Raw genomic sequence first — 27,471 nt, 5'->3', positions numbered from 1 at the left:
AGTCCCTGAATAAATATTTATCTCTGTCTAAATGATTAACTGTTACAACCTTTATATACATGGCAAGTGAGCAACGGCACTGTGTGGGAAGTGTGATTTTTAAGACAAACGAGTCTTCAGTTCTGCCTTCTGTGGTGGTGCTCTTCAGGATCATTTTTGCAGTGCTAAATCAACACGTCCTCTAAGGGCTCTCCTATCCTATGGCACTTTGGGGAGCAGTCCTGATGATCTATCCAATAATTCATCTAATCGGGATGTTGCTGCCAGATTTTAAACAAATGTTGCTTGTTGCCCCTTTTCTCCTCCCCCCTCCAGCAGTCTGAATTTTATTCTCTGCTAAGCAGCAGCTGCTCAAATCCCTGTCCAGAAAGCCTTATTCTCAGATAGCCTGCAGAGTGAAATAATGGGGTTGCTCCTCTCAAAATCACTGCAGCTAAGTGACATTGCGAATAAAACCAACAGCTACAAAAAAGACAGGCTTGTTGTGTGTGTGTGTGTTTGTGCATGCACACCTCTTGGGCTCATCATAGGGTCAGCAAGCCCACGAGAGGGCTTCCCATCACCAAACATTGTCATGTGGTGGCACAAGACAATGACAACATGCTCCTCACCCTTGCCTTACCTATATTTCCAGTAAGACACCACACAAGGTAGGTCAGCTCTGGGAACAGAGCAGAGCAGCCTTCAAACACACCTGTTTTGCTTCTATTGTTACACCACCTGAGGCTGGTTGAACAGCGTCTTGGAGCTGGGGTGCACTGGTGCATACCCACATTGTGTACTCCGTGAGGGAAAATGGCTGATGCTGCTGGTGCCAAACCAGTACAGAGTTCCCTGTTCCTGTGTAGTGCTGTGGGGTTTTTATAACAATCTTTTAATGTCTTTTTCTTGCACTGCTAGAGCTGGGGGACATCAGCTAGTCTGCAGTTTTATAGGTGTGAAACAAGATTGCTGAAGACTGCTGTAACCGTAAAAGCTCATTAGTTAATTCATTTAGTGACACAGACTTGTGCCTTTCAAGACAGTAGGTTGTTTTCATTTATGCTGTCAATTAACCTGGAGCCATGTAACGGAGCCTTTCACAAATGAAGACTCTAGGAGAAAGTTAAAATTATTTTTGTATTTTAGGATATAATTAGCCAAATCAAGGCAACAAGAAAATTTCATTTCTACCCAGGAAATCGGTGTTATCTTGGAGCTGCTAGCTTTATCCAGTGCTGTGCCAATATTTCTCAGTTGATCTATGACCAAATCAAGAGTGTGGCACAATAAAATATGCAGCTATGATTTTATAAGAAGGCTTTTAAAACTTTAAAACATTGTGTCTTGAGTTTAGCACAAGTGTTCTTAAATCTCTGTCATTTAGCAAGCTCAGAATTAAGCATAGCCTACTGTTAGATATCAAATCCATTTTAAAAGATATTATAGTCATACCCTTTCATCTAAATAACAGTAATAATAATCCAGGTTTAACCTAGTTAAACAGTTATCTTGGCAGTATTTCTCCTGGCAGTTTTTCCTGTTTCATAGAAGTCTGTTCCAAGGTTGTCATCTTCCAAAAAAATGAATGAACTTAACTGGACTTGTTAAGTGTTTAATAACTCCTTATATGCAACAGAATGACATACACTAAAATTTTAGTATGAGGGAGATGGTGTCAAACTGATTTGAGCCAAGGGAAGAATACTAAGTGCAGTTGATTTCTGTCCAATGCAGTGTGCAATTTAAATTCAGAGAAGTGTGTCAGAAGGTAGCTAATCTGATGCAAAAAGAAAAAATGTCTAAAATGTCTAATGAAGCATTTAAGGTGAGGAGGAATCCTGAAGTCTGGGAATTCTTTCTTGTTCTAAAACACTCAAAACTTCCACAGGTAATTTTTGAAGGAACAGCCTGTAGAGTTACAGGATGCCACCGGACAGTCAGTGTAATTTTGTCCGTGCTTGTTGAGGTCTGCCTGAGCATGGCAATGTGCCACTGCTGTGGTTGACTCTGTGCGAACCTTGCTCCTCCTTGTAAATCCTTTGCTGCTTAGGCAGGATTTTGCAGCAAGCTCTGTAGTTTAGAGACCTACCTTCTCATTATGCTGTGCCATGGCATCTTCTCCACGGGGGTGGTTTTATTTTAATTTGTATATTCATTGTTAAAAGGAAGAACGAGCCACCTTACCCCGGGGGAGGCAGAGGAGATGAATCTCCTATCCCTCCTTGATGTTTCCCAGCTGGGCAGGCTTTCTGGGAAGTGTGCTGGGGCAGGACGTTTAGGACCTGTGCTATTTGTGAAGGAGTGCTGTAATGGATGCTCAAGGAGAGCTGGGAGTAGAAGGTAGAGTCCTGAGTACTTTTCACAGAATAGCAAACTAGAATTTTAAATTAAACCAACTTTTTATAATGGCTAGAACTACTTCTGTTAGTTCCTTTGGATTGCATACGTATCGGTACTGTGCTTGTATACGCAAATGGTTGCCTCACGTACCTGGTAGCCAGCGGCATCTACGGGCACAGTAATTCAGAGTGATCTGGGGATAAGCTAATGGCACTCAGTCAATAGGTATTTAATCTATTCCTAAATGAAAATTAGAGGCATTCTGTCAATCCTTCACTGAACAGATAGCTGATGGCCTTTTTTGTGTTAATAGTCAATGCATAATTGCAGAGAATTTTGTTTACATGACAGCATTACACTACAAAGATGAGGTTTTTCTAGCTCTTTATGCTTGGAAGAAAAACATTACTAAGAAAGTTGAGCTATCCCAGGGCTGAACCAACAACAGTAGGTTTCTGTAGCTGGATGCTGAGGTCCCATATAGATAGCAGTCTGTGCAGATACCCAGGAAGCTATTTGCATTAAGACTGGTGGAGAACAAAACCTGCAAATCATACTGAGGTAATTCACAAAAAGTTCTCCAAAAAAGGAACGATAGGTCTGACAGAACATCGGACAAGCCATGAATTCCTGCACTCTAAAAAACAGCCCACTCGGTGTTCCAGGATCCTTTAAATCTTCTGGGATATCATTTTTGTCCTGAAGATACCATTCCATCTCCTTAGAGAGGCTGTGAAACTGTTTGCAGATAATTTCCAGGATGGAAAAGGTACATGAGTTTGAGTTAACTAGCCTCATGATTCTTTTCTTTCCTATCAAAGCCGTGTTTTGGTTGGTGTGAACTTTGATAGCTGATTTGTTTGATGTAATCCTCTTTTCACACTGGTTTAACTGCACTGGTCCGTACAGTATATAGTCGATCTCCTGATTTGGTTGCAGTCCTGTTGGCCCTAATAAACTTTCCCTGAGCTTCCAAAGAGCACATACTTAGAAGGCTGTAACCTACGCGGGCGTTTTGAAGTGCTGCAACAGTGACTTGATGAAATCAGCCTGTGTGCAGGTTTGCACGCAGTTGATAGTACTGCATTTTGGGAATGAGTGCTTCGGTCCCCTCACCACCCTGCGGCTTCATGTCAGCATCACGAGCCTGCCAACCTCTTTCCTCCAGGGTCTGGTGCATAGTTTGGGCTGAGAGAGAAGCAGAGCTGCTGCTTCCATTGCCTTGTGGTAACTTGTGCTGGCCTTCCTGACATCCCACATCAAGAGGGGTGTCATGTCACAGCTCTGCAGTATTACCTGTCACATTTCAGGTCATTATTTTGGAACATCGATTTATCTGAGACATCCTTAAAACAACACCAAAGCCAGCTTTTAACATAGTAACCAGGGCAAAGTCCCTGCCAGCTGGGAGGCAAGCACACATACACTACCACAATAGTTGTGCTTGCTGGTTCCGTCTTGTGAGACAAACATTTATAAAAGAAAGGAAAATGGGATGCTGTCACAGAGAATTTAATCAACCTCCTTGAAAAAGTTTGCTTATTTTTTCTGTTTGTAGGTCTTCTGGACACTGTCTATTTTATATTAAATAAAAATAAAAATCTTTATCCACTTCTTATGCCCTATAAAAAAAAAAATATGCTCTGATTGGTCCCTTGGCTTTAATAGTAAAAACTGCATGCAGTAACTGCAGCAGAGGCCTCATAGTTTAAAAAAAGAAAAAAAAAGAAAAGCTCTAGGAAAAAGTCCTAACTGTGAATTTTTACTGGCAATGTGATGCTTGTGTTGCTCTAATAAGATCTAGCAGGTATAACAAGCTATATAAAACTACAAATCATTTTTATAAGGAGTTCTTACATGCCCAAGTGATTAAAGACTCCTGCTTCAAACTATAACAAATTAGAACAATTGGAGCTCGAGACAGGATATTGACTCAGGTGTTATCAAAATCTATTTCTGAGTTAACCTTTCCTTAAGCAAAAGAAACAGTATGCTTGAGCTTTCCCAAAAGAACATGTTGCCTAAATGATCGTTCATCATTTTGCTGATGCCTGTCTTCTGCAGTAGATATAATTGGCTTCTGAATGGTTATTGAATTGCAAGTTTAGAGCGTTATAGTGACTGAACCCGCTGCTGCTTTGTAATGTGTTTGACAAGACGTCTGTCTGTAAGCCAGCAGCCTTTCTGGTCATCCTCCTGGCATCAGTACTGAACCATTAGTGTGGATCAGCATCTGGAAGGTGGAGGGTATACGTGGTACGGAGTAGGCTGCTTCTGGTTGTGTGGGTCCCCTCTTCGATTCGGAGTTGTTCGATCAGAGCATCTAGTGGTTTCTAAATGGCTTTGCAGGGCAATGTGGCAGACACTGCCTCAGAGCGAGGAGCACTGATTGCTCTCACCTACACATGAAAATGAAGATCAGCTGGGAAGGGCAAACGAGGGGTGAGGGAGGAGTAAAACTAAAAGACTCACTGGTTTAATGTGTAAAGCAGCACTTGTGGGGACAACAACCAGGAAGAGAAATGTGTTTGGGGAAGGGTTTATTCCAGGGTGCTCCCAAGGCTAAGAATTGGAGAAGACTTTGTGTGTAACACAGCGTCCGGAGGTATGGTAGGTATAGCTTCAGGCTGTCCAGGCTCTCTGAGCGGTGACATGAAGGTGTGTAGGGGTGCCTGAAGGTACAGATCCTGTTGGGTTGGTGCTGGAAGCTTAGACGGCAGAGGGAGCCGAGCCCAGTGTGGTGGTGTCCATTGTGCCTTCTGTAGTAGTTTTTAACATCAGGGGGTCAAACACAGGAAGAGGTTGCCCAGACAAGATGTGGATTCTCCATCTTTGGAGAAACCGAACATTTAACTGGACGTGGCCCTGATCAGCCCACTGTAACTACACCTGCTTCGAGGAGCAGGTTGGACTAGATGACCTCTGGAGGTCCTGTCTGGCCTAGAGGGTTCTACAAGTCTTACCCGATAACCTGTGCTGAAGTCCATGGCCCTGTTTTTGATGGTTTTGAAAGTTTTGTGGCCACCGATAAAGTAAAATGTTAGAGTGAGCAAGACAGAGCAAGTTTGATTTTCATAGGTCTCTGCTGCAGGGATGAAGTAGAGGTCATTTAGCTGTGTAATTTGGGGATTAAAAACTGAGAGATATCTGCGCATGTGTTTCTAGATGATTTTAGAGGGTTTGCTATGTATGGTATGAAGGAGGGATGTGTTTGTTGCTAACGTACTGCAACAAATATTTACCTACCGGGTATGGTTTATAGATGCTAACTAGCATGTGGTAAATATAAAAATAAAAAATGAAGTAACCTCACACAAGAAGAGAGGAGTTAGCTTGTTGGACTTTCAGGGCTTATATTTTAAAATATCCTTGGCCTGCTGAGGTGTACCTGCAGCCTTAATTTCAGCAGAGTGAGGTTTTGGGAATCGATACGAAATCAGAGTTGTGCACTCGTAGACTTTTGGTTTCACTTTTTCAGTTCTTTGTTACAGTTTTGGACAGCAGCTGGCGCCTAACAGATTTTTGTTCATTAAGAAGAGTGCACAGCAGTATTTTTCTCAGAGTGCCAAACTAGAACAGTGGCACGATTCTTCTTCTGCTCCAGCATGGCAACATTCAACCACATTTGTTTATTATTACCCTGTGATTGCATTGCAAAAAAAAGGAAATAATACTTTCCAGATTTGGGGATTTAGAGTAATTTTGTCTTTAAACATGTCCAACACAAAAATCCCCGTGCTATCAGCTGGTAGAAGTGGATGCCTCTACTGAGCCAGCGCTTGAGGAGCCCTTCGAGGTGAAGCTCTGCCAGTCGATCCGCTCGGTGTCTGCACAGCGCCGTCCTTGTGCAGGGGCTGTTTGTTTGGGACTTGCTAGGGAACCGCCGGTCGGCAGAGCAGCAGAGCAGCAAAGCCGTAGGTGGTGACACCTCCCTCGCTCCTGCCGTGCAGGGGGCGAGAAGAAGCCGGGACACTGCCGGCTCACGTTAAAATTACGGACGGCGCTGCCCGGAGAAGCCACCCATGGGGATCTGTAGTTACTAGAAAACACTATTCTGACAGAACATGCCCTTTCAAGAGGAGAAGGGGGGACTGAACAGGACGTGCACAGAGCCCTGTGTGTCCTCAGCCCCCCGAGGTCAGGGCTGCAGCGCTCGGTCACGGTTTTGAGGAGAAAACAGCAATAAGCGTCATCCCGCTGTTATCGGCGAAAACATCCGAGCGCTTTCCTTTCATGTCGCCGCGTTTCAATATATTGTCTGGCCGGTGGTGTAAGCTGTGAATGGGTATTATGTACGATAAAATCCTAGTGGTTTCCTGGATTAGACCAATTAGTGTTTGTTTAGATAATTCAGGGCTTGAATGGCTTCCTGTCAGGAAGCGCTGAAGCTGAACTGCTCGGGAGGCACACCTCTTTTGAGCCGCCTAGCCATTTGCTCTGCGAGGCTTCCAGAAGATAATCATGGCTTTACAAATACGGGTGAGCTGCAGATCGTGTCTTACAAGGGGAAGATTATTTACAGCACTTCTCAATTATTAACTAATTGGAATTACAGCCCCGATTTCATGCAGTGGCTGTGCTGTGATGACATCCAATTCTGAAGGCTGGAATTTGAACTTCACGCAGCTACATCAAGTCTCTAGTGGCTGTGTAGATGAGGAAGGAATATGTTATCTTATTTACCTGTGTTACCTTATTTTTCTACCTTGTTTTTTTTGCATTTGCAGTTTTTTTTAATACGGTCAGTATTCCTGAATTAAACAGTCTGTAACAGGCCAGTAGTACTTATCTGATGCACCTTCCTTTATGGTCAAGCATCTGCTGCTGCTGAGGAAGAGCTGGGCGAGTTCTGTTAGGTCCCTGAAAAAGGCCTTTCACATTAAGCCACTCAAATAGGAAGCAGAGCAATCTTGTGCATGAAGAGTTATTCCAGTGTTAAGGAAATAACTTCAGGAGCAAATGAGCCTTGGACATCTGTTTCGCTTTTTTTTTCCTTTCCAGTACAATTTCCATAGTAGAAATGCACACACATGGCTGTGCATATGTTGTTTAATCTCTTAAATTGTAATTATGATCAAAAAATGAGGAAGGAAGTGTATGGAAGTGTATGACTGGAAGAGCAAGGCAGAGGGGGAGTTAGGCCTGTGGGATAGAACCAATATCTTTCACTTCTCCTTCAGGGACTAGATGTCATCTGTCATTCGCCCTAGCCTGGAAGAGATTATATCAAAGGGATATGCTTCATCCGTAATGATGAGATCACCTTCTCTGCTCCTCAGGGAGCTGAAGACGGTGGAAGAAAAATGTTTGCTTCCCTCAAGAGCCTGGCAAATAAGTTACAGCAAAAACAAGGGGGGTGGAAAAAGATACGCAAGTGAATCCAGACAGGCTCTCTCAAAGCTGTGTGACATAAATGAATTTGAATTGCTGGGATTTGTCTTTTCTTTAGAAGTTGGTTGTGTTTGTTCTCATGCCTTCTTTGACAGTTCCAGGTGGCTGCTTCTCCTCAACTAAGATGGAAGAACGTGTAAAACAATAAAAAAGTTACTTGGCCAAGCTTTGGGTTAAACACCTCACACTTGACTGCTCAGCTGTTCAAATGAAATTAGTTTCTCCTAAGTCCAGCCTTAATAGGTTTGATATGATTTGGAATATTGTCTTCAGTGAGGGAAAAACAACTTTTTGTTGCTATTTTGCAGGTGGCTTCAGGTGAATGCAACGAAGACACTGAAGTTTACAACATTACCCTTAGTACTGGGGATGAGCTGACTTTAATGGGGCAAGCAGAAATCCTTTATGCAAAATCTTCTAAGGAGAAGTCCCGACTCAACACCATCTTCAAAAAAATTGGGAAGCTTAATTCAATTAGCAAGCTCGGCAGAGGCAAAATGCCCTGCCTCATCTGCATGAACCACAGGACCAATGAAAGCATCAGTCTCCCGTTCCAGTGTAAGGGCAAGTTCAGCACCCGCAGCCCGCTGGAGGTGCAGATGCAAGAAGGTGAGCACACAATTCGCAATATAGTAGAAAAAACCAGGCTGCCTGTTAACGTGACTGTGCCGAGTCCGACACCGAGAAACCCTTACGACCTGCATTTTATCCGGGAAGGGCACAGGTACAAGTTTGTCAACATTCAGACCAAGACTGTGGTGGTTTGTTGCGTGCTTCGTGGCAACAAAATTATTCCCATGCATTTTCCCTTGCACTTGACGCTTCCAAAATTTACCCTACCTGACAGTCTTGTGAAGGGGGAGCTGTGGCACGAATCCCTCATCCAGCACTGGTTTAATATATGCCAGGAACAGTTCGACATAGACGAGTATTCCCGTGCCGTGCGCGATGTGAAAGCTGACTGGAACGAAGACTGCAAGAGCCCGAAGAAAAGCCGGTGCAGCGGGCACGCTCACGTGCCCAACTCGCTCAGCTACGCGCGGGACGAGCTCACGCAGTCCTTCCACCGGCTGTCGGTGTGCGTCTACGGGAACAACCTGCACGGCAACAGCGAGGTAAACCTGCACGGCTGCAGGGATCTGTGTAACGAGTGGGCCCTCTTTTCTCATGATGCTCTTCAGTACCAGGATTCTGGGGACAGTAGCAGCGACTATCTTTTTCCTGAGGTTAGCGAGGAATCGATGTTTCTGCCTACGAAACCAGAACTTCCTTACGAAGAGCTGTGGTTGGACCAAGGCTCTGGAAAGCCTGGAGAGCAGCCTCTCATTCGCTCGCTAAGTGAGAAGAGCAAATGTGACAATTACAGAGGGTCCTTCCGATCAAAGTGTGGTACTGCATCACTTCCTGTGCCTGGGACCGTCGGAGCAACAACAAAGTCTTCGGATGTTTCCCTACCTCCACCTCCAGTGCCTCCCAAATCTGAAGCAGTAAGTCAGGGTGGTTTATGTCGGTTTGTTTCTTTTCCAGCAGATAAATGTTTGCTTGGGAATTCTTTAGGGAAGACTTCAGTGGGGTGGGGGGGCACATGCAGGGCAAGGAAATGGTAAGAGGTGTGCAATCTCCAACCAACTGTAAGTCCTAAAAAAAATCAGATTATATTTAATATAAGTGATCTTGTAGTTTGATCCTGATACTACCAGGTGACATTTACTGCTTTTTTGCTCCTACAAACAGGATCTAAGAATTTTTAGGTCACTTCCTTCCCTTGCTTTCAACATCATCTCTCCACGTGCGTTCTGTGTTTTCTTATGTTTTCCCTGGCTGAAGTGTGGGACGTGAACATGTGTGTGGGACATGAACCCACTTGGAACTGCCACAGGTTACCTTAGCGTGTCCATCTGTGATTAACAGGCTGTAATGACAGCTAGAATTTTTACAGATTTGCAATGTTTGTTAATGAGAGATTGTCTTCCCTGCTAAAATTGAGGGAATATTAAGTGTCATTATCCTCAACCACACTTTACCAAAACAGAGCTAACGTAATCACTCTGTAGTGTTTATTGAAGGAAAATATGTTTAAATAGGAACTCTGGGGAGTTCAGAAATTAGCCTTATAGAAGACTCAATTTTAAACAGAACGCATTTCCTGACCAAGGGTTCCTAATGAAAACCTGGGAGAAATCACTTTTCCAAACCTGAAATGTTTTGGAGTGGCAAAAATTAAAAAAAAATGTTGTGCCTATAGGAGCTTATGTGGGCTTGGTGGAAAATCCACCTGTTGCATGGTCCCTTGATACAGTCCTACACATTATTTTAAAAGAAAAAAAAAAAAAAGGAAGAAAACTTCACCCAGAAAAGAGTGTCTAGGGATCTTTAGCAAGATTAAATGATACACACCTAGATCAAGTGAATCTTGACAGATACTATTATTTGACAAATCAGTAAATCGATTTTGCATTTTTTTTGATGGCGTTTAAATAAAGAAAAAATCCCACTTGCAAATTTCACAGTATTTCCAAAACTATGGCTGCACAATAAGCTGGGCCTCACCACACTGCAGCACACCGTGGTGACCCCATCCCTCTGCCGTTGCAATCTCACCGTCTCGGCAGTGCTGGCAGCAGCCTTTCCATCATGAGGCAGGTCACAGCCCCGCTGAAAACCTGATCTGGTTGAAAACTGCGTTTTATTTCTTTGTGCCGGGTTAGCTTTCGGTGAACGAACGTGCTGCTCCCACCACCGGGCTATGCAGCCGCTGGGGAGGCGCGGTGAGGAGAGGGGAGGCACAACTGCCAGCACAGGTGGGGAAAGCACAGCTGCAGCCCTTCAAAACTTCCCCAAAAAGCAACCGCAGCAGCTTCAGCAAAGACAGGGAAGTCAAGACACTACATCTCCTTAGCACAAAGAGCATTTAGGTGTTATATCTGAGTGCTGGAGCCCAAGAGCGCTTCCTTGCCTTCGAGGTCAGGTATGAGCCGAAGCTTTGTCCAGATGGTTTTGGAGAAGCGCCCACTCGCACCGTGTTGGGACGAGGTCCCCCAGCAGCCTGTGCTGATGTGAACCGCCACGGGGCTGATCCCACCCTCCTCCTCCTCCTCCTTTCCCAGCCTCATGGTCCTGGCTTCTGTTTTGCGCTGGCTCTGGCACTCCTGTGCCTGGGCAGGGAGCCAGGTCTGGATCTGGAAAACAATTACTTCCCCGCTGGTCTCTGCGAGCTGACCCGCTTCGGCGCGAGGCCGCAGGAGCGACGGGGCCAGGGCCGAGGAGCAGAGAGGAGGGCGCGGAGGAAGGCCGGCGGCTCGCAGCACAGCGAGCTCTTCTGGGGACACGGGGTGGCATTTGGGGTACACGCCTGTCTCGTGCGTTTTTGTCATGTCTGTCTTACCAAAGCTGAGGTGATGGGCATGAGTGCTGTCAGCAATTTCAGCACAATTTCCTAGCCATGCGGGAGAACCGATTTCTGCTAACGCCGTTAAATGGCATTTAGAGGTAGGCAGGGGCGTAACCTCATAAAATAAAATAAGAATCGCGCCTCTGTAGATGGGATAATAATTTAGAGTCAGTTCTGTGGCTTCCTGGGACAGCGTTGGAGTGAGTATCAGTGACAGACCGAGTTCATCAGGGGGCTGGGGCCAACAAGATGCTTGCACGCTTTCCTTGCAGGGTATTTATAGAATAAGTAGATCTCGGTAGCTGCTGGTGAACATGAGGTTTAGTCATCACTCCCTCCAGAATGATATTCCATAGCGTTTCTCTATAAAGGTTGGCAGGCAATTGTATTTTTGCAATGCACTAAATTTAAAATATGTGAGCAGGAGCTGTTTGTAGGAGAAAAGGAGGTTCAGGTGTTTCAGGAGCCCTTCTGTCTTTCTCCTCACCTGCAGGGTGAGGCGGTCTGATATAATGTGTATTTCCGAAATACCTTTCAGAAAATCAAAGCGGCATGAAGGGGGAAGAGAGAACGAAAATGCCCTCTGAATTCAGGCCTGTAAATCATCAATTGCTGCAGTCCCAGAGCACTAATCTGCATAAAACCAGAGGCTGTTTTCCTGATGGATTTACGGCGTGTCCGGGCTGGAGCGTGCCGGAGGTTCACGCTCCTGCAGGCGAGGCACACTGCGCTGCGTCACGGCGGTGCCAGCAGCGGGGGGGTCACCCGGGCTGCTCCCTTGGGGCTTGTGGCACCCAGGAGGATGAGACGAGCTGCAGTGCTGCCTAAAATCCTTGCGGCACCTTGCACCGTCGGGACGGGTCACCATCACCGGGACCTCCGCCGAAAGGAGCGTTGGAGGCTGGGAGTGAAAGTCCCGGGGCTCTCGTTGCACATGCACTTTATCTGTATCTGGCAGCTGCGTGGCATCGAGTGCTGCTGGGTGAAAGAATGATTCTGTGTAGTAACAGCAGTCACCCAGGCAGTCGTCCTGTCACCCCGACGCCCTTCCCCTCCTCTCCCTCGTCGGTGTCCTTACTTCTCGTTTGGACCCTGCAAGCGCGGATCTCCTGCGAAGCTTCCCCTTGCTCTTGTCGTTTTAATCTGCAAAATCTCCTTTTCATTCCTCTGCTGCCTTTCCCGAGAGCTGTGCCTGGCAGCTGTAATCGCAGTCTTGTGACAGGGACCAACTGGGACTGCAAACTGGTATTATTTACGGCCCAGTTCTGATCTGCAATCTAGGTCAGTGGAGGAGCTTGGCATAGTTCGCTCTGCCAGTACCTCTGAATGCCAGCAGTCTTCCCAGGAGAGAATTTCTTTAACCTCTTGACCATCCGCTGTGCTCCGAGAGCTCCCCTGAATGGTCTCTGTAACCCCATGGGCACATATTCGATAGCATGCAGTATTAATTTTGCCTAGTCTGACTTGGGGAAAGAAAAAAAATAGTCCTTAGGCATCCTTGGGGCACAGCACTAAAATGGTTGAAGAGTTTTATGCCTGAATTCAATAACAAACATGAATAAAATTGATTCTTTTTCTTTTTTCTTGAAAGAGCAAATAAGAACCCTTAGAGCAAGATTTATTTCAGTATTTTTTGTTGTCAGGCAGTTCCTCTAATTTTGTCTTGTTCTGAATTAGGGAAAAATGTACTACAATGTCCCAGTCCCCGATTTTCCATTTTACTTAAGTACTAAACGGGTTGTTGCATTCTGAAAGCACTGAAGTGGATTGCAAAAGGTTCCGCATTTATTTTGTTTTTAAATAAATTAAATCACTTTAATTGCTAATTATGTGTTGCAGAACTGCTAAGATAACTTTTAGTTCTGCAGCGTTGTTAAATTTAAAAATAAACTTTAACTTTCCAACACAAAGAGAATTTCCCCATTCTGGGGCATCTGAGATGATGTCAACCAAGGAGACCGTGGAGATCTGCTGCTGCCTGGGGGAGGCGGTGAGTCCTCAAAATGCTGGCCTGGCAGCCTAATTCTCAGTACCCTCACGCACCTCTAGTCCTGCTAAGTAAAGTTGCTCTCCTTGATACGTCCTGATAAGATTAAGGTCTTCATCGTTTCTATTGTGGGGATAGATCCTGGCATTTTGCTCCTCCCTGTGCAGGACAAAACTAAATTTTATATAAACGGTGCTCCGGTCGTGTGTTTCGAGCTGGAAAGTTAGCTGGCTACAATAAGGAGACCTGTTGGCTCTGTTCCTAGTGTTTAATATTAGTCATTTCTGAAGAAATGTAGACTGAAGACCTGCGGTATTTTCATAATGCAACTCATGAGTAGTTTTTGCTTTATACAGCTTTTCAGCAAAAGTCCTTGTAGTCCCTAATCCATTTTGTTTGCTTTACCAAAGCTGTCCACTGCTACCCTGATCCTAGAAGCAAGGTTCGTGTGGTCTGGAAATGTGGCTGGCAACAAGAGGTCCTTCCGCTTGAAATACTTTCGGGTGCCTTATTTGAGCAGCCTTTTCCACTCCACACCTTTTACCTTATACAGTTTGTAGTTAACCTTATCCTGGACCTCTTTGGCAACGGCAGAAGGACTGAAGCTCCAAATTTGAATCCCAGCATCCAAATAACTGGAACATTGCAGTCTCCCAGTTTGAACTCGTCATTTATACACACAGAGGAGGGCAAAGAAAAAGGGACTTTTTTTTGTTTTTGTTGTATGGTGTGCTTTTTTTATATATATCTATATATAATTTACATAGTGAAAAGCAGCTCCACACACCTGCTACATCAGGTCTGGCATTAGAAGTGTGCCGTGAAAGTATGCCAAGGGCAGGGAGCACAACTGGTGGTGCTGCGGCCTCTGCTGGGCGGCGCATGGGAAGGGAGGAGCAGCCCAACCACAGCAGCACTCTCACAAGGAGCAAAGGGCAAGTAGCAGCAGCAAGAAGTGAGAATGGCCACCAAGAACAAGTCTGTTTTAGTGCTCTCCTGCAGATAACTGTGTCCTGGTTGCATCTGTTAAATACATGATGCGTGTGCTAGTCCTTGGGGAGGGCTGCAGGGAGTTATCCCAGAGCTGGATGGCTGGGTATCGCTGGTGAAGTAAGTCAGGAAACATCAGAGTCTGCTGAGATCTTTTCATTACGTAAGCTTGGTTTATTACATCTAAATAAACAACACTAATAGAATTTAAGCTTAATGAATTGCTTCTTACAGAATGTAAAATATCTGGAACAGTCTGTCTGGTTTTGTATGTTACTGGAAGGTTTTTTTATATAGTTTCATTGCTGCTGCTTTTTAAATGAGTGGATATCAAGCTACTTCAAAGTACCCCAGAAGGATTGTTAATAGCTCTACTGGTAATAAGGCATTCTTTTGGTCTTCCTTATGACAGCCACATACTGTTGCAAATGTATATACTTAGCATCATTTTTCTTTTCCCCTCCCTTTTTAATTATTTCCTTTCGTGGAATAAGCCTGAACCAGATGTGTTTCATCTGGCTGAGAGTGCTGTTGCCCAGATTTTCTGGCTGCTTACTTACGTGTTCTTCTTTTGTACAGGTGAAAGAGGAATGCAGGCTCCTGAATGCTCCCCCTGTCCCACCACGGAGTTCAAAGCCATCCTCCACCAGCCCTTCCATCCCTCCTCGCACAGTCAAACCTGCACGACAACAGACCCGCTCTCCCAGCCCTACCCTGTCCTACTATTCTTCAGGACTGCACAACATGTATGTGTGTGAGCCGTGAGAGCCCCATGCTAGCACTTGGCATTTTGAGAAAGTTACATGTAGCAGTATTGAAGCTGCTGTAATCTTCTTGAAGGCACTTGTTTAGAAAGGCACTGAGTCAGAGTTGCTGACTTTTCTTGAAATGGGTTGTCCTATCACATTACTTCTAAAGAATGAAGAGGAAGCAGAGCTCCAACAGAAACTATGGTTTATTACATACGACGTAGCAATTTATATTAAATGCCTGCACATGCTGCTATAGGTAATCTCACCATACAATGGCAGAGACTATTTGAGTGGAAAATACTTTACGGTTATGTATGTTTCTTGAGTGGCATGAATCTTGCAACCAGATTAACTCAAAGGTGGTTTTCAGGAGGAAATTCAGTCCTATATGCATCCAGTGCAACCAGCTCTTGCTAACTGGGGGCACAGAGGGGCATGGTGATCAGGAAATGTTTTGTGCCAACTATATGTGAACCTACAGGTGGGTGTGATGGAGAACGGAGAGGTCAGCAGACACCACTGACTGCAAAGTGAGGTAACACAAAATGCAGCCAGGCAGCCTGTAGATCAAACCCACTTCAGCACAAACTTAAACCACAGACTGGAAAATCCACTCAGGCTAGTCGAAAATTGAGGGTGGATTTTGAATTACATGGCATATCTTTTTTAGCAATGCAGTGTTCTTCCTTTGCCTTGAGGAAGTGTGTATGCCTTTTGAAGCCTCACCTCCTTCTTGACTTGAATGTGTTGCTGCCATTAGTTTTGGTACCTCTTCGGTTTTGTTTCTAAGAGAGTACAAAGATAATGCCTGTCCGACTATTATGAATTGATCAGAAATGCCACTGCAATCATTTTAGTCTAGATGCAATTGGTATAACAATTTGTACTGGAATTGCCTTTCTAAGCCATACTGCATATTTGCAGCTTAGTGTTGTGTATCTGGCAACGATCACTCTAGATCAAGGCTACTCATTTATTTTTATGAAAGCCTGTTGGGTAGTTCTGTCAAGGTCTCCTCCACAGGAGGTTGAGCACAGACCTCCCAGAATTTGGGGCCCACCAAATGCTGTTTTCTCTCCTCATAGCTAACAATACCTCTGCCTCCCAAGAAACCAGGAAAACAGTGAGAAGTGTAGTTTCACAGGAACGCAGGTGATATTATTTGCCTGGGATTTCACAGAATTTGTATTAAGTTCATCTGCAGCTTGGGTCCAGTCCAGATATCTCCGTTTTGGTGGCATTGACCTAGTGCTGCAGAGGAAGCTGCTAGAAAATAGGCACCGTGTGGAGAAACCAGATTGCTGGTGAAGTTGCTTTTCAAGTCTTGCCATTTTGATCAGTGATCTTATTCTCTAGATCATGAAGGGTTGCAGCCAGTATTCTCAACAAACAAGAACAATATGATTTCTCCTTATTGACCTATTAAAATGCCTGTAAATTTTAGGTTTCTCTTGCATCCTTTGGCATTGAGTCCCAGTGGGTTAATTCTGGTAGAGGATGAGTAAGGAAGCACTTTGAAAATGTTACTTCATCAGTTTTCCATAATTCCATTAATCTTTTAAATCATTAAATGTTCCAATTTCTAATATCGGATTAGAGAACAGAAGCAGGATCAATCATTTTAATTCCTCTGTATGGTTAGTTGTTTATAACACCTCATTGACTGTCTACTCTGAATTGAACAGCCCAACACCTAGATCTGTGAAAAAATGCCCTTGAATGTGTATGTTACACCAACTGGCCTTTAAATGCCAGATATGACCAGTGGATGGCGTATCCTTGTTAAGAGTTTTTAAAAAGGTCTATTCTTAATGTTCAACTGCTTTAACTGGCAGCCTTGTGCAGGAAAAAGGGAAAAGTTTGGAGAGCATGGAGTGGAGAACAGGTGGTTAGGGAGGGAAACTGCCTATGGTAGAGCTGAGTTTAATGACTAATTTTCCAGTGATGAAGATTAGATCTGCTTTTATGCGTCTGTCCTTTGCATTTGAGCTGGGCAAGTCCAGGTTGGCTTCCTCTTTCACCCTCTGAAAGCTGTGGCAATCTATTCAAAACCATGCTCTTTTTTGAAAGCTGCTGCCCTCTTCAAGCAGTTTTCATTGAGCTGTCACAGAATAGCTGCCTAGTTTATTTCTTCAGTAATTAGTTTCCAGGAGAGAGAGGTGAGTAATTAAAACAATTATTTCAACTGTTGTTTTCCCTCTGTTGTGTTAGGTAAGGATTTTATAAGTCTGTTAATTGGTTTTGTGGTGTTCTTGGCTTAATCGGCCAGAATTCCAAAGATCAACCAAATCCTTCAGACTCTCTTTTAGAAAGTGGCATAAAAGCAGCAAACATTTGCTTTTGGTTACGGATTGCATGCTTCTGTTAGCATCTAAGTCTTTTGGGAAAACTTGGATATAAACCATCAGTTTCCTTGGACAGGCTGAGCTTAATTTACCGCCTAGAAGTAGGTCAGGCTGACTTTCTTTAGGTGCCTTTGAAAAGCAAGTGTTTCTTTGTCATGACTTTTTAAAGATGAGGACAAACGAGTTACTGTGGGTTAAGCTTAAAGACTGGTATTTCAACAAATGCAGCTAGGTCTACTTAGCCTTCCAGGTAAAAGTCTTCCTTTGGCAATAAACAATGATGTACTCTGTGTTACTGTACTGTAGCAGGTACAATTCCAAATGAAAATACTGGCCCCAAAACACAGGTCATCTCTTATGTCAATCAAGCTTGTGTCTAGCGCAATGGTAACCTGCCCCTATTGCGAACTTTTGCCTACTGCGACACATCTGCAGTGTATAAATACAAAGTGCAGGATTAGAAAATCTTCTAGTATACATGAGGCTGTTCCTTTACCGTGCTGATATCCCTCAGGAGTTCAGCAGAGGAAAAACTGAATATTTGGGAGATGACACAAAACTGAATTGAGACATCTTTTTTTTTTTTCTGAGCTCTAAGAAGCAAGACATGAGTCTTCCTCATGAGGCTTTTGGGTACATCAGCATCTTGTCAGGCTTGTAGGAAGAGTAAAAGAACTGTCAGCGTGGAATTCAAACGTATTGTTAATTCCAATCCGAAACATTTTGCTGGAGGAAAAAAGACTCTTTCCTTGTGACAGCCACCCTCTGATTTTGTCAGATGATTTATAAATTTATTCAAATGCCACTTTTTTTTTCTTTCGTGCTAACTACAACCTTTCTGCTTTGTTCCTAAAGCAATGTCACAGAGAGCGACAACGCGAACCCAGCCGAGAGCAGCACACCTGTTTCCTGCTACCCTTGTACCATGATGAAAACCGAATCCAAAGAGCCTGAGAACACGATGCCTTTTGGAAGCCCTTCAACTGAAGCTCTGCCTTCTAGGTTATCTTGGCCAAACCATTTTTCGGGAACTGCGGAGGGCCTGAATAGGAGCGATTTCCTGCTCGATCCAAGCAGGAGCTACAGTTACCCCAGACAGAAGACTCCAGGCACGCCAAAGAGAAACTGTCCAGCACCTTTGACTTTTGACTTCGATGGGTGTGAGCTCCCTGCGGGGTACTCCCAGCTGACCCCAGCAGAGCTCACTAATACCATCTCCAGCTGTCCAAAGTCAGCAAGTTACTCTCTAGACTGCACTGATGAGAAAACTCTGGGAGTCAGCAACACAAAGCAGAGTCATTCATGTCCTGCCTTACCTCCTCGGGCACCGAAGCCGAGCGAAGAGAAACCAGTTACAGACATGGGTCCCTTGCCACTAAAAATAGATGGTGCTGAGGAGGAATCGAAAACTGGTTCTCCGGACCTCTTGGAAGATCAGTATCTCGTTAAAAAGGGCATGCAGGATACATTCTCTGTGTCCTATCCCTTCTCGTCTCCCCTCCACCTCCAGTTAGCACCAAGGTCTTGCGGGGATGGTTCTCCCTGGCAGCCACCCACAGACCTTTCTGGACTCTCCATAGAGGAAGTGTCTAAATCGCTGAGGTTCATTGGTCTGTCAGAAGATGTCATATCATTTTTTGTTACAGAGAAGATTGATGGCAATTTACTGGTTCAGCTTACAGAAGAAATCCTGTCAGAAGACTTTAAACTAAGCAAATTGCAGGTGAAGAAAATACTGCAGTTCATTAACGGCTGGCGGCCCAAGATGTGATGCTGACTAGTTTTTAGTGGAACTGTACGAGATGTGCTAGATGCACTTCAGCTCATACATCACTGTCTGTTTTTTGCACTAAAAGCCCTTCCTGTAAATAGTAGTGGAAAAATTCTTACTATGCAGATAAAAGTTTTTGAGTGGTGAACGGATTTTTTTTTTTTGTATGTCAATAATAAAGGTAGAGAATCTGCAGAGGTGTGCCTTGTGCATCCCTGAACATTCAACAGCTGCTAAAAACTGGACACGAAGGGAACTTACTCTGTAGTCTGTTAAGACTTACTCGTATTTATTACTGAACAATTTGATGCTGAAAGACACATACCAATCCAGTTTACAGTTTTGTGTTAACTGCAAAAAAATGTATTTCTTATGGGATTATTTCTGTTCAAATAATATTTGGCAACATGCTGTGACTTTTTTCCTTTTCTGTTAACAAAAAGCATGTTCAGATATACAAAAACATGATTTTGACACTACATCTGAAAATGTTAAGAATTGCTGTGAAGTGCCACTAATACACTACTCTTGCAGCATATTTTTATTAACAGTATCTTCCTGACTACCTGTAATGTGGGTATGTTTTCCATGTTACTTTGAACAAAAAGAGTTAAATGTTTAAAAAGAAAAGTCTTGCTTAGCTCAGTGCCCAAAGGGGAGGGAGAAGGGGGATTTTCCTACTGAGCCACTCTGCCCTGGCCAATTAAAAGTTTATGACCTGTGGATTTCAAAAGTTGCTTTTGTAGTCAGATGGCTGCAGTCAGCAGCACGACTTCGGGTCGTGCAGCTTTCTCATGGGAAAGGCAGTCCCCTGCACAGACCCTTCCCAGCAGATCCTGCCCCTCGCAGCTGCCAGCACATCCATCAGAGGAGCCTGTTAGCGCGGCCCTTCCATTTGTCTTGCTCTGGCCAAAGGAAACCTGTTACGTTTCCTCTGCTGCTGTTACGACCATCTGAAAATGTGCTCCATGCTGCCGTGCTATTCCTGGAGTCGGATCTGTGTGGGAAGGTGATAGTACTCCTGTAGGATGCCTTTGAAATAAAACGTTGGTGAGGTAGGAAGGAACAGAAGCAGTACGTGCCACGCTGATAAGAGGGGGCCAAGTGAGAGCTTGGGCCATGCCTCGGGAAATGCTTGTGATGTTCACCTGTCTTACTTGCAGTGGACTGGGAGAACATGGGTGTCAAAGTGGAAGGACTGTAGCATCATTAAGACGTGCTAACTCAATTGCCCAGATGCAAAAATTTGTCTGTTGGTGCCACACAGAAGCAGCAGTCAGAAGTGAGGGCAGACACGGAAAGGGGGTATGAGGCTGCCCCTGGAGACCTTCTGAATTTACGTGCAGAAGGCTAGAAATAGGATTGACTTTTGATAATCTGTTGCTGACATCCTGTGGTTGGCAGAGCTCTCAGAAACACGTCTAAATAACCTCAGAACCCCAGGATCCCCTGCGGATCCCCTGCCTTTGTAGTGCTGAAGGCAAGGATTTGTGGAGGCCCTCAGGAAAGTCTGTAGAGTCCGTCTTCTGCAGCTGCATGTCCCGGGTCCTCAGGGGTCAGAGCCAGGGAAGCTGGAGCAGCTTCACCTTGCTCTGGCTCCTTCACCCGCTGCAGATCAGAGCCCTGACTGGGGTGACACCATCACCTGCCTTTCTTGTTTGGAAGGACAAAGAATCTCTCTTCCTTCCAGGGCACGTAGTGGGAGCGTCAAGAGAAAATAGAGTGCAGGGACAAAAAAGACAGTCTCATTTTGCCTGTTTTCTCAATTATACGGACTCATTAAAACAAATGTGGAACAAGTGGAGCTTTCTGTTGCCTGGGCAAATTTCATGTCATGTCTCCATGCCGAAGCCAGGATGCATCATTTGTCTTGCAATAATGCAAACCACCAGTTCCCAAGCAGAGAATAAAGCGCAACTGGATGTGGGTACCAGGAGGCAGTGAGCCAAAATCTATCCCAATAGAAAAACCCCAAGAGTTCATAATCTTAATCTTTTTGTTAATGTATTGACTTTTAGCAACGGATCGATAGCTTTTTCTGGATGCTTTTTAATTAGTGTCCTAAAATATTTTAACTGCAATTAAGACTAAGTCAAATTCAAGTACTGTTCTGTTGTGTGTGCTTGTTGGTAGGCACATGCAAGTTAAAGTCGACTGTTTTTTTAACCCTCACTATGTCAAATGAACATTCAAATCCGAAGGGGCCAGATTTTAAATACCGGGTACCTCTGTTTTCCTTGGCTTGTTAATTCTGGGTAAAAAAGTAAAAGCTCTCTCTCTCTGGGATTGTAGTCTTGATAATATTAAATACTTCAAATGGCCTCAGGAAGTTGTCATCCCTGAGAAAACAGTGATCCTTGGCTACAGATGGTTACCTATCATTATCTGTGTTCGCCTGCTTAGGACGTTTTTTTCTTGAAAAAAAAAAAAAAAAGAGCCTGGTGGAATCCGCATTCATGAGTTTGCTGCATTGACATCCTGTATCCATAGACCAAAATAAAGCTGGCCTGTAGAAAGGCACAAAAGTGTACCACAATTTCAGAAGCAGCTGCAAGGTACACAACTACAGCTGAAACCTCTAGGTGCACACTTGCTATCGATGTCCTCCCAGCAGTCTTGTTCTGGCTTGGCACTGCATACTTATTTTTATGCATAGTGTGTTAGCATTTGACCTTTACTGTGGCCCTGAGCAGCCCATCACCTTAACTTTCCAAACCTTTTAAAGCGATTTAGGTGTTCCCAACCTAAATGTGTTGTGTGAATGATGGGACTGCAGCATCGAGCCACCTGCACAAATGCCCAGGCAGGACTGAAGCTTCTGTTCTGGTGCCTTTGGTACTGTAAAAGGTAGCCTGAATACAGCAGACCGATGTAACCACATCAGTCCCACAGCAAGTCCCTGGCATTAAGGAGAAGGTGACACTTGTGAAACGGGAGAGGAGCAGAGGAGTCCTTCAGGCCGTGGCAGAGAAACACGCAGTCTCTTTATAGAGGTGGGGTGTAAAACCTGGAGACCTCAACCTATAAAAGGTACAAAATGCTGCACTACTTACGGTACTTCAAGATGGAAAGGCGCTTCAGTGTTCCCACTGTGGTTAGAAAGATCTGCAGGCTCTGAGGAGTATCCCTGTGGTACGGACTTTCCACCAGCTGATGCGAGTAGAGGAGACAGCACTCCATGTTTGATCGGACTTGCCTTCGCTGATTTTAGTGTTGGTCGCATTGTGGTGCTTGTAGCCGGTCTGCTTCCTTGTTCCTCACGTGCCTTTAAGGGCGCTCGTTGTGATTTTAGAGACATTTAACGATTTGTGCACTCATGCAAGTTACTGACGCGTTTTGAGCCTAAAGATGCAGGTTGTGGCCCCGTTGGTGTTTAACCTGAATAACGTACTCAGCCAGGTCTGTGCTCTGAACACAGGTTCGTAACTGTATTAAAGACTCCAGTTTGTCACCGGCAAGTGGTACAAGCTCTGTCCCTAGCCATCCAAGTGGTGTGTAACTCGCCTCAAAGACCAGCAGTGCTCCTGGCTTACATCTGCGCCAATAACCCGAGCGGTACCCTCGTGGCAGCCGCTCGCTGTTGAGGTGCTGACGTGGGCTCCTGCACGGCTTTGGTGCGAGCCAAGCAGCCCACGCAGGGGGTGATCCTGGGCAGCACAGCCCCGGGGCTGGCAGTCACTGCTCCCTGGGGGCGAGTCCTGCTTTGGAGAGCGTGGAGTTCAACCAGGTTGTAGGGAGCTGTGCTGGGTGTCCTCGGGGTCCAAAAGTGGGCTCTGGCCCGTTTTGTCTGCTAGTAGAGGTGTAGCCATTGTGTTCAGAGAAAGCTTGTCACGCCACAGTGGGCTGAAGAACCCTTATGTTTCAGAGACGCCCTGCTAAAATAGGCCAGTCCTAACTTCGGATTTCTTTCCTCCTTTTAAATAAATGCAAGGCCTCTGGTGCTTATTTCATTAGTGCTGTCTGAAGTTCTGTGTTACTGTCAGGGTTCTTGTTTGTCTGGGGGTTTTGGTAGCAAAAATTCTGGCCCGTTGTTATGTCAGGAGATGTCTCTTTATCCCACACCAGGAAACACATCCTTTCTATGCAACATTCTTGCGGCACAAGTACTGATGTTGCCTTCAGCTGCAAAAGCTAGATTCTAGCAAAGGGGCTTTTCTGGAGTGGAAACACAATGGGCAAGGGAAGGGACGGGGAGAAAATTTGAGGGGAAATGCTTGTTTCCTTTAAACACTTGTGCCTAGGATTAAGATTCTTCGTATTGCTGCCTGTCTGGCTAACCAAAGTTATATTGACATCAACTCAAAATGCCTATTTGCATTCTTGCTGTATTGTGCAAATTGCCTACGGCTAGAAATTTAGAGACAGAAAACATTTGGTCCATCAAAATTAGAAGGAAAATATACTCTGAGGTGTTCTTACAGCTAGAAGCAAGGGTTTGAAATAAATGTGTATCACACTTTTTTTTTTTTTTGCAAAACAACAGTTTTATTTGCCATTTTAATTGACTTTATTCCACAACAGTTTCAAGAAAAACAGTGTAAATAGCAATACTGTTTCAAAAACAGCATATTTCCATTCTGTCTGTAAATACTTGAAGTGTTTTCTCCTCTGTCTTCTTGAATCAACTCCTCGACTGCCTCCCCGCTACACAAAGCCTGCTGGCACCAGTTCCTTGCGTGCAGGGGGAGAGCAGAGGCTGTATGTGCTCAGTGGGGTGCCCGTGGGCCAGGCTGCCTAAAATCCAAGCACCAGCCACCTGGGGAAGGACAAGGGCTTAGCCCTGCTCTCCTGGCTTGTCTCTTTGATGCTCTGCAAGCTGCAGCATTCCCACGTGCAAACTGGAAGGTACCAATGAAATCTTAACCGAAGCAAGGGGTTGTCCATTTTATTTGCGGTGTTAGGGATGTCAGGGCAGTAAGGAAATTCAGGCCCCTTGCTGAGACCTAGCAATAAATGACTCTTTCTTTGTTATGTCTTAAGCTTCTAATAATCTGGAAGTTGCTCAGACTTTACCGTTTCTGTGCATAATAACCAAATTTTCAGAGCAAAAATCTGCAGAGTGATTCTCTTGACTTGGACAATCTTCTGAATTATATTAAAATTATCTGTTAGTTCTTAGTTCTTTAGATTCACTTTGGGTAGGTCAAAAAAAAGTAACATTTGGGAAAGAAAAAAAAAAAAACAAAGAACAAAAAGAAAAGAGAGAGAAAGCCCCAAAACTTCAGCTAAGTACATTTCCGTTATAAAACAAAGCATGGTTTTTGTGGAATTCTGTGCTGTTTTGGGCTTTTGTGTAAAAGGCTGAAGGCAGATTATTATTTAAACCAGGTGCAAATAAATATCCCTGTAATGTATATGAACAAATTTAAACCGTGTATTGTAAGTATATAAACTGTATATTAAAGACACTATTTTCATGATACTTTAAACGTGTACTGAGTTTGTTGTACTAAATCATTTGGGTTGCACATGCTACATAAAGTGGTTGTTTTTCATTCAGTAATTTCACAGACTTATCCTCCTGCTCATCTCAGTACAAGTCCCAAATAACCGCTTCTCAAACACTGAGTTCACAAAGTAGGATGGGGGCAACTGAGAAGAGCAATCAGGCTTCTGTGTTTAACCTCTCAAGACGCATCGCTGGTTTTCCCTGTCTTGTAATTTTGCTTGATCCCCTGTGCATCAAGAAGAGCTGTGCGTTCCCCAAAGAATTTGTTGCCACACAGCTTTCCTGTTTCCAGCAGACATTCACCTAAAACCGTATTTTCCTGAGCCCTCAGTCTATTATCTGTATTTTGGAAAATGTATTCATTTGTGGTTTGGATATGCTTTTAAGCACAAGACCATGCGCAAGTATTTCTGATTTGCAAGAAGTCTCTAAACCATGTATTGGCTGGGGAGAGAATTAGAGAAAAAGCAATGTTCTCCTCTAGGTTGCCTGTTTACGTTTCCTCCAATATCAGCAACAGGGGAAAACGTCAATTCCACAGCCATCCATGTGTCGTGCGGATAAGCTGCTTGTCGTGCCAAATTCCCCTTCGGCACAAAGCTCACTGATGCTAGGCCAAGAGAAAAGTTCTCTCCAGCACAGCAGTAGTTGTGGAGGGTTTTATGGTGGGACTCGTTAATATATGTTTATGAGAAATAAAGCAGGGCAGGATCTGCCACAGTGGTTGCCCTCAGATTTGAGACAGATGGGGTCTGCTTGCCTCCAACCTTCACATCTGGGATAGGCGAGCAGCATGTGTGGAGGCAGGATGCGCGCAATGCGGGGGCGGGAGGCAGAATTGCTTTCGGAAGTCAACTGAAATCTCTTTGCTCACCAAGAGCAAAGCTGTCTAGGACACATCTCTGAAGAGGGGGAAGGAAAATATTTAGCTTTTTTAATGCTGCCATGGGTTTGCTCCAGGCTTGCGCAAAAGGGTCTGATGGGAAGTGTTCGGTGCGTGAAGTGGAAAGGCTCTACCCGCTGCAAGATGCGGCTGTCTCCCTGTCAGGAAAGTGCTGTTCGAAGGGAGGCATTTTCTGTGTACATGTTATGGCTGCCATCAGCCCTGACACCAATCTCCTATCTGCCTCTAGTCACCGTGGCTACCTGTAAATACCAGTTGGGATTGCAGGCCGGGGAGCGGCCTGAAAACGAGGCCCTCTTCCTTTGGGGAAGTGCAAGATTAACACCCGTAGGCATGCCTCCCCTCTTGGTACGGCACACTCACCAAGAAAACCTCCTGTAGGTCTTTCAGGCGAGCAGTTTCCCCTTGTCCCTCTCACAGGCGCTCCTGTCCTTGAGCTGAGATGCTGTGGCCTTCAGGATGTGTCAGGAGCCGGCCGTCCCGTCCTGCCACGCCATGATGAGTGGCCCAAGTGCTTAGCTGTGGCTGACTGCGCTCACTCAGGTTATCAACAGCCTGGGACACTCGTCACTGTGCGCTGTTGCCCTGGTAGGAAGATGCTGTGTACCACCAGATGCCCACGGCCTACACAACCGCTTCCTCCTGTGCAACTGAAAGCTGCAAACCTGGGCACAGCGATCCTTTCCTCTGCTTCTTGGCCCACCTGATGTAGTGGATGGTGTCCCTGCCTATGGCAGGGGGGTTGGAATCAGATGATCTTTAAGGTCCCTTCCAACCCCAGCCATTCTATGACTCTGATTCTTCCATGCCATGAACAGACGGTAGGATTAGCAGCTGCTGAATGAGCAGAAAATCTGGGCTGCCGGGGCAGCTGCCATTAGGTGGTTTTGCCCAGGCCCTCGGCGCTGCTGGACCAGCTCCCTGGCAGCCTTGCTCCCACGCCAGCATGGTTTTTAGGGATTCCCTTGGGATCCCTTGCTAAACACTGCCTCTGCTTGTATGGTGGGCATTGAAATGGCAACTCTGGTGGTTGCTCAAAAAGTCAAGATTAATTTTATTCTGCATACATATATATATTTTTTTTCCCTCTCTATGCTCAAACAAGGCCAGTTTTTGTTGAATGTTGACAGTATTTATGTTTTTATTCAGTTGCCAAGAACCGGTGCTTATCCTTTGCTAGGATAAAGCATTGCTACCCATTTTCACTCAACACAGTGAAGAGCTGATGTGAAGAGTGGGTTTGACAGAGGGCTGTCTTTCTCCCCATTCTCGCTGTGAAATTCCAAAGGTGGAAAGCTCAAGATGGGCATCCAGGCCACCACAATGTGAGCAATAGAAATATGACCCAAGTCCTTATGTATTGCTCAACGAGACCTCAAAATGCCCTTGACTCGCAGGCGGGACAAAAGGAATCTGGTGCCAAACACGCTTGGATTAAATGAAAACCATTCCTCTGAGGGAGTCTGGGGTAGGAGGAAGAAGAACAAAAGAACAAAACCGGGAGGAAGGAGAAAACACATTTAAGATGCCAAGTCTGAGGAGGTGGCAAGGAAGCGGAGGGAAGCGTGCTCTTGCTTCGTGTAGTACTTGTACGTGCCACACAGGGTCAGACCGGCACATGGCTGCTGGGAGATGAAACCTGCAGTAGGGGTGGTGGAGAAAGACAGATGGGGTCAGGGAACTCATCAGGACTCATTGCCAATCCCATAAATGCGCTGCCACAAGAAGGATCTGTTTTAATTCCGCTGCTGCTGTTCCATTATACAGCATCAACAATTACTCTTAATGAATACAGGGGTCGGCGAGGCAGGTTGCCAGGGCCCGGTTTCCAGTGGGTTCATGCAAACAGAAAGCAGGAGGAAACTCTAATGGGTCGACACTGGCAGAGCCCTGAAGTACTGCATATATCTTGACTAACCTTATTTGTTTAACTGCAGATCTGCAAACAGGAGAAACATCTGACAGATAGAAATGATCACAAATGCTAGTGCCAGACAGCTTCTGTTCCTGGCAGGCGAAGCATGGGCCATCCTGGTAGCCATCCCTCCACGTTCCTCCTGAAGACAAAGGGTATTCTTGTTCCTCAAACAGTCTGGAAAATCGTACTGGATTAGCATTTCTCCCTTTGTTAACAAATTAGTGGGACTGCAATAGAGAAAAGCATGTCTA

General features: G+C 45.0%; 1 protein-coding gene across 4 annotated transcripts in view; it reads left to right on the top strand.

The window, feature by feature from the left end:
• The window catches only part of GAREM1 (GRB2 associated regulator of MAPK1 subtype 1), a 103,426-nt gene extending 79,048 nt beyond the window's left edge, over positions 1–24,378 (top strand). For 2 of the 4 annotated variants that reach the window (XM_080578398.1, XM_080578397.1), the window contains 3 exons: positions 8,022–9,200; positions 14,661–14,827; positions 18,034–24,378. In XM_080578398.1, coding sequence (XP_080434524.1) covers positions 8,022–9,200; positions 14,661–14,827; positions 18,034–18,949 — 2,262 coding nt within the window. In that variant the 3' untranslated portion in view covers positions 18,950–24,378. Of the gene's footprint in view, positions 1–27; positions 4,933–8,021; positions 9,201–14,660; positions 14,828–18,033 lie in introns of those variants that run through there. The other 2 variants (XM_080578399.1, XM_080578400.1) reach the window with 2 other exon arrangements.
• Positions 24,379–27,471: the final 3,093 nt, after the last annotated feature.

Source organism: Anser brachyrhynchus (genome assembly GCF_964034855.1).
Source record: "Anser brachyrhynchus genome assembly, chromosome: 2".
NCBI lineage: Eukaryota > Metazoa > Chordata > Aves > Anseriformes > Anatidae > Anser > Anser brachyrhynchus.
This window is presented reverse-complemented; position numbering and strand designations above follow the sequence as displayed.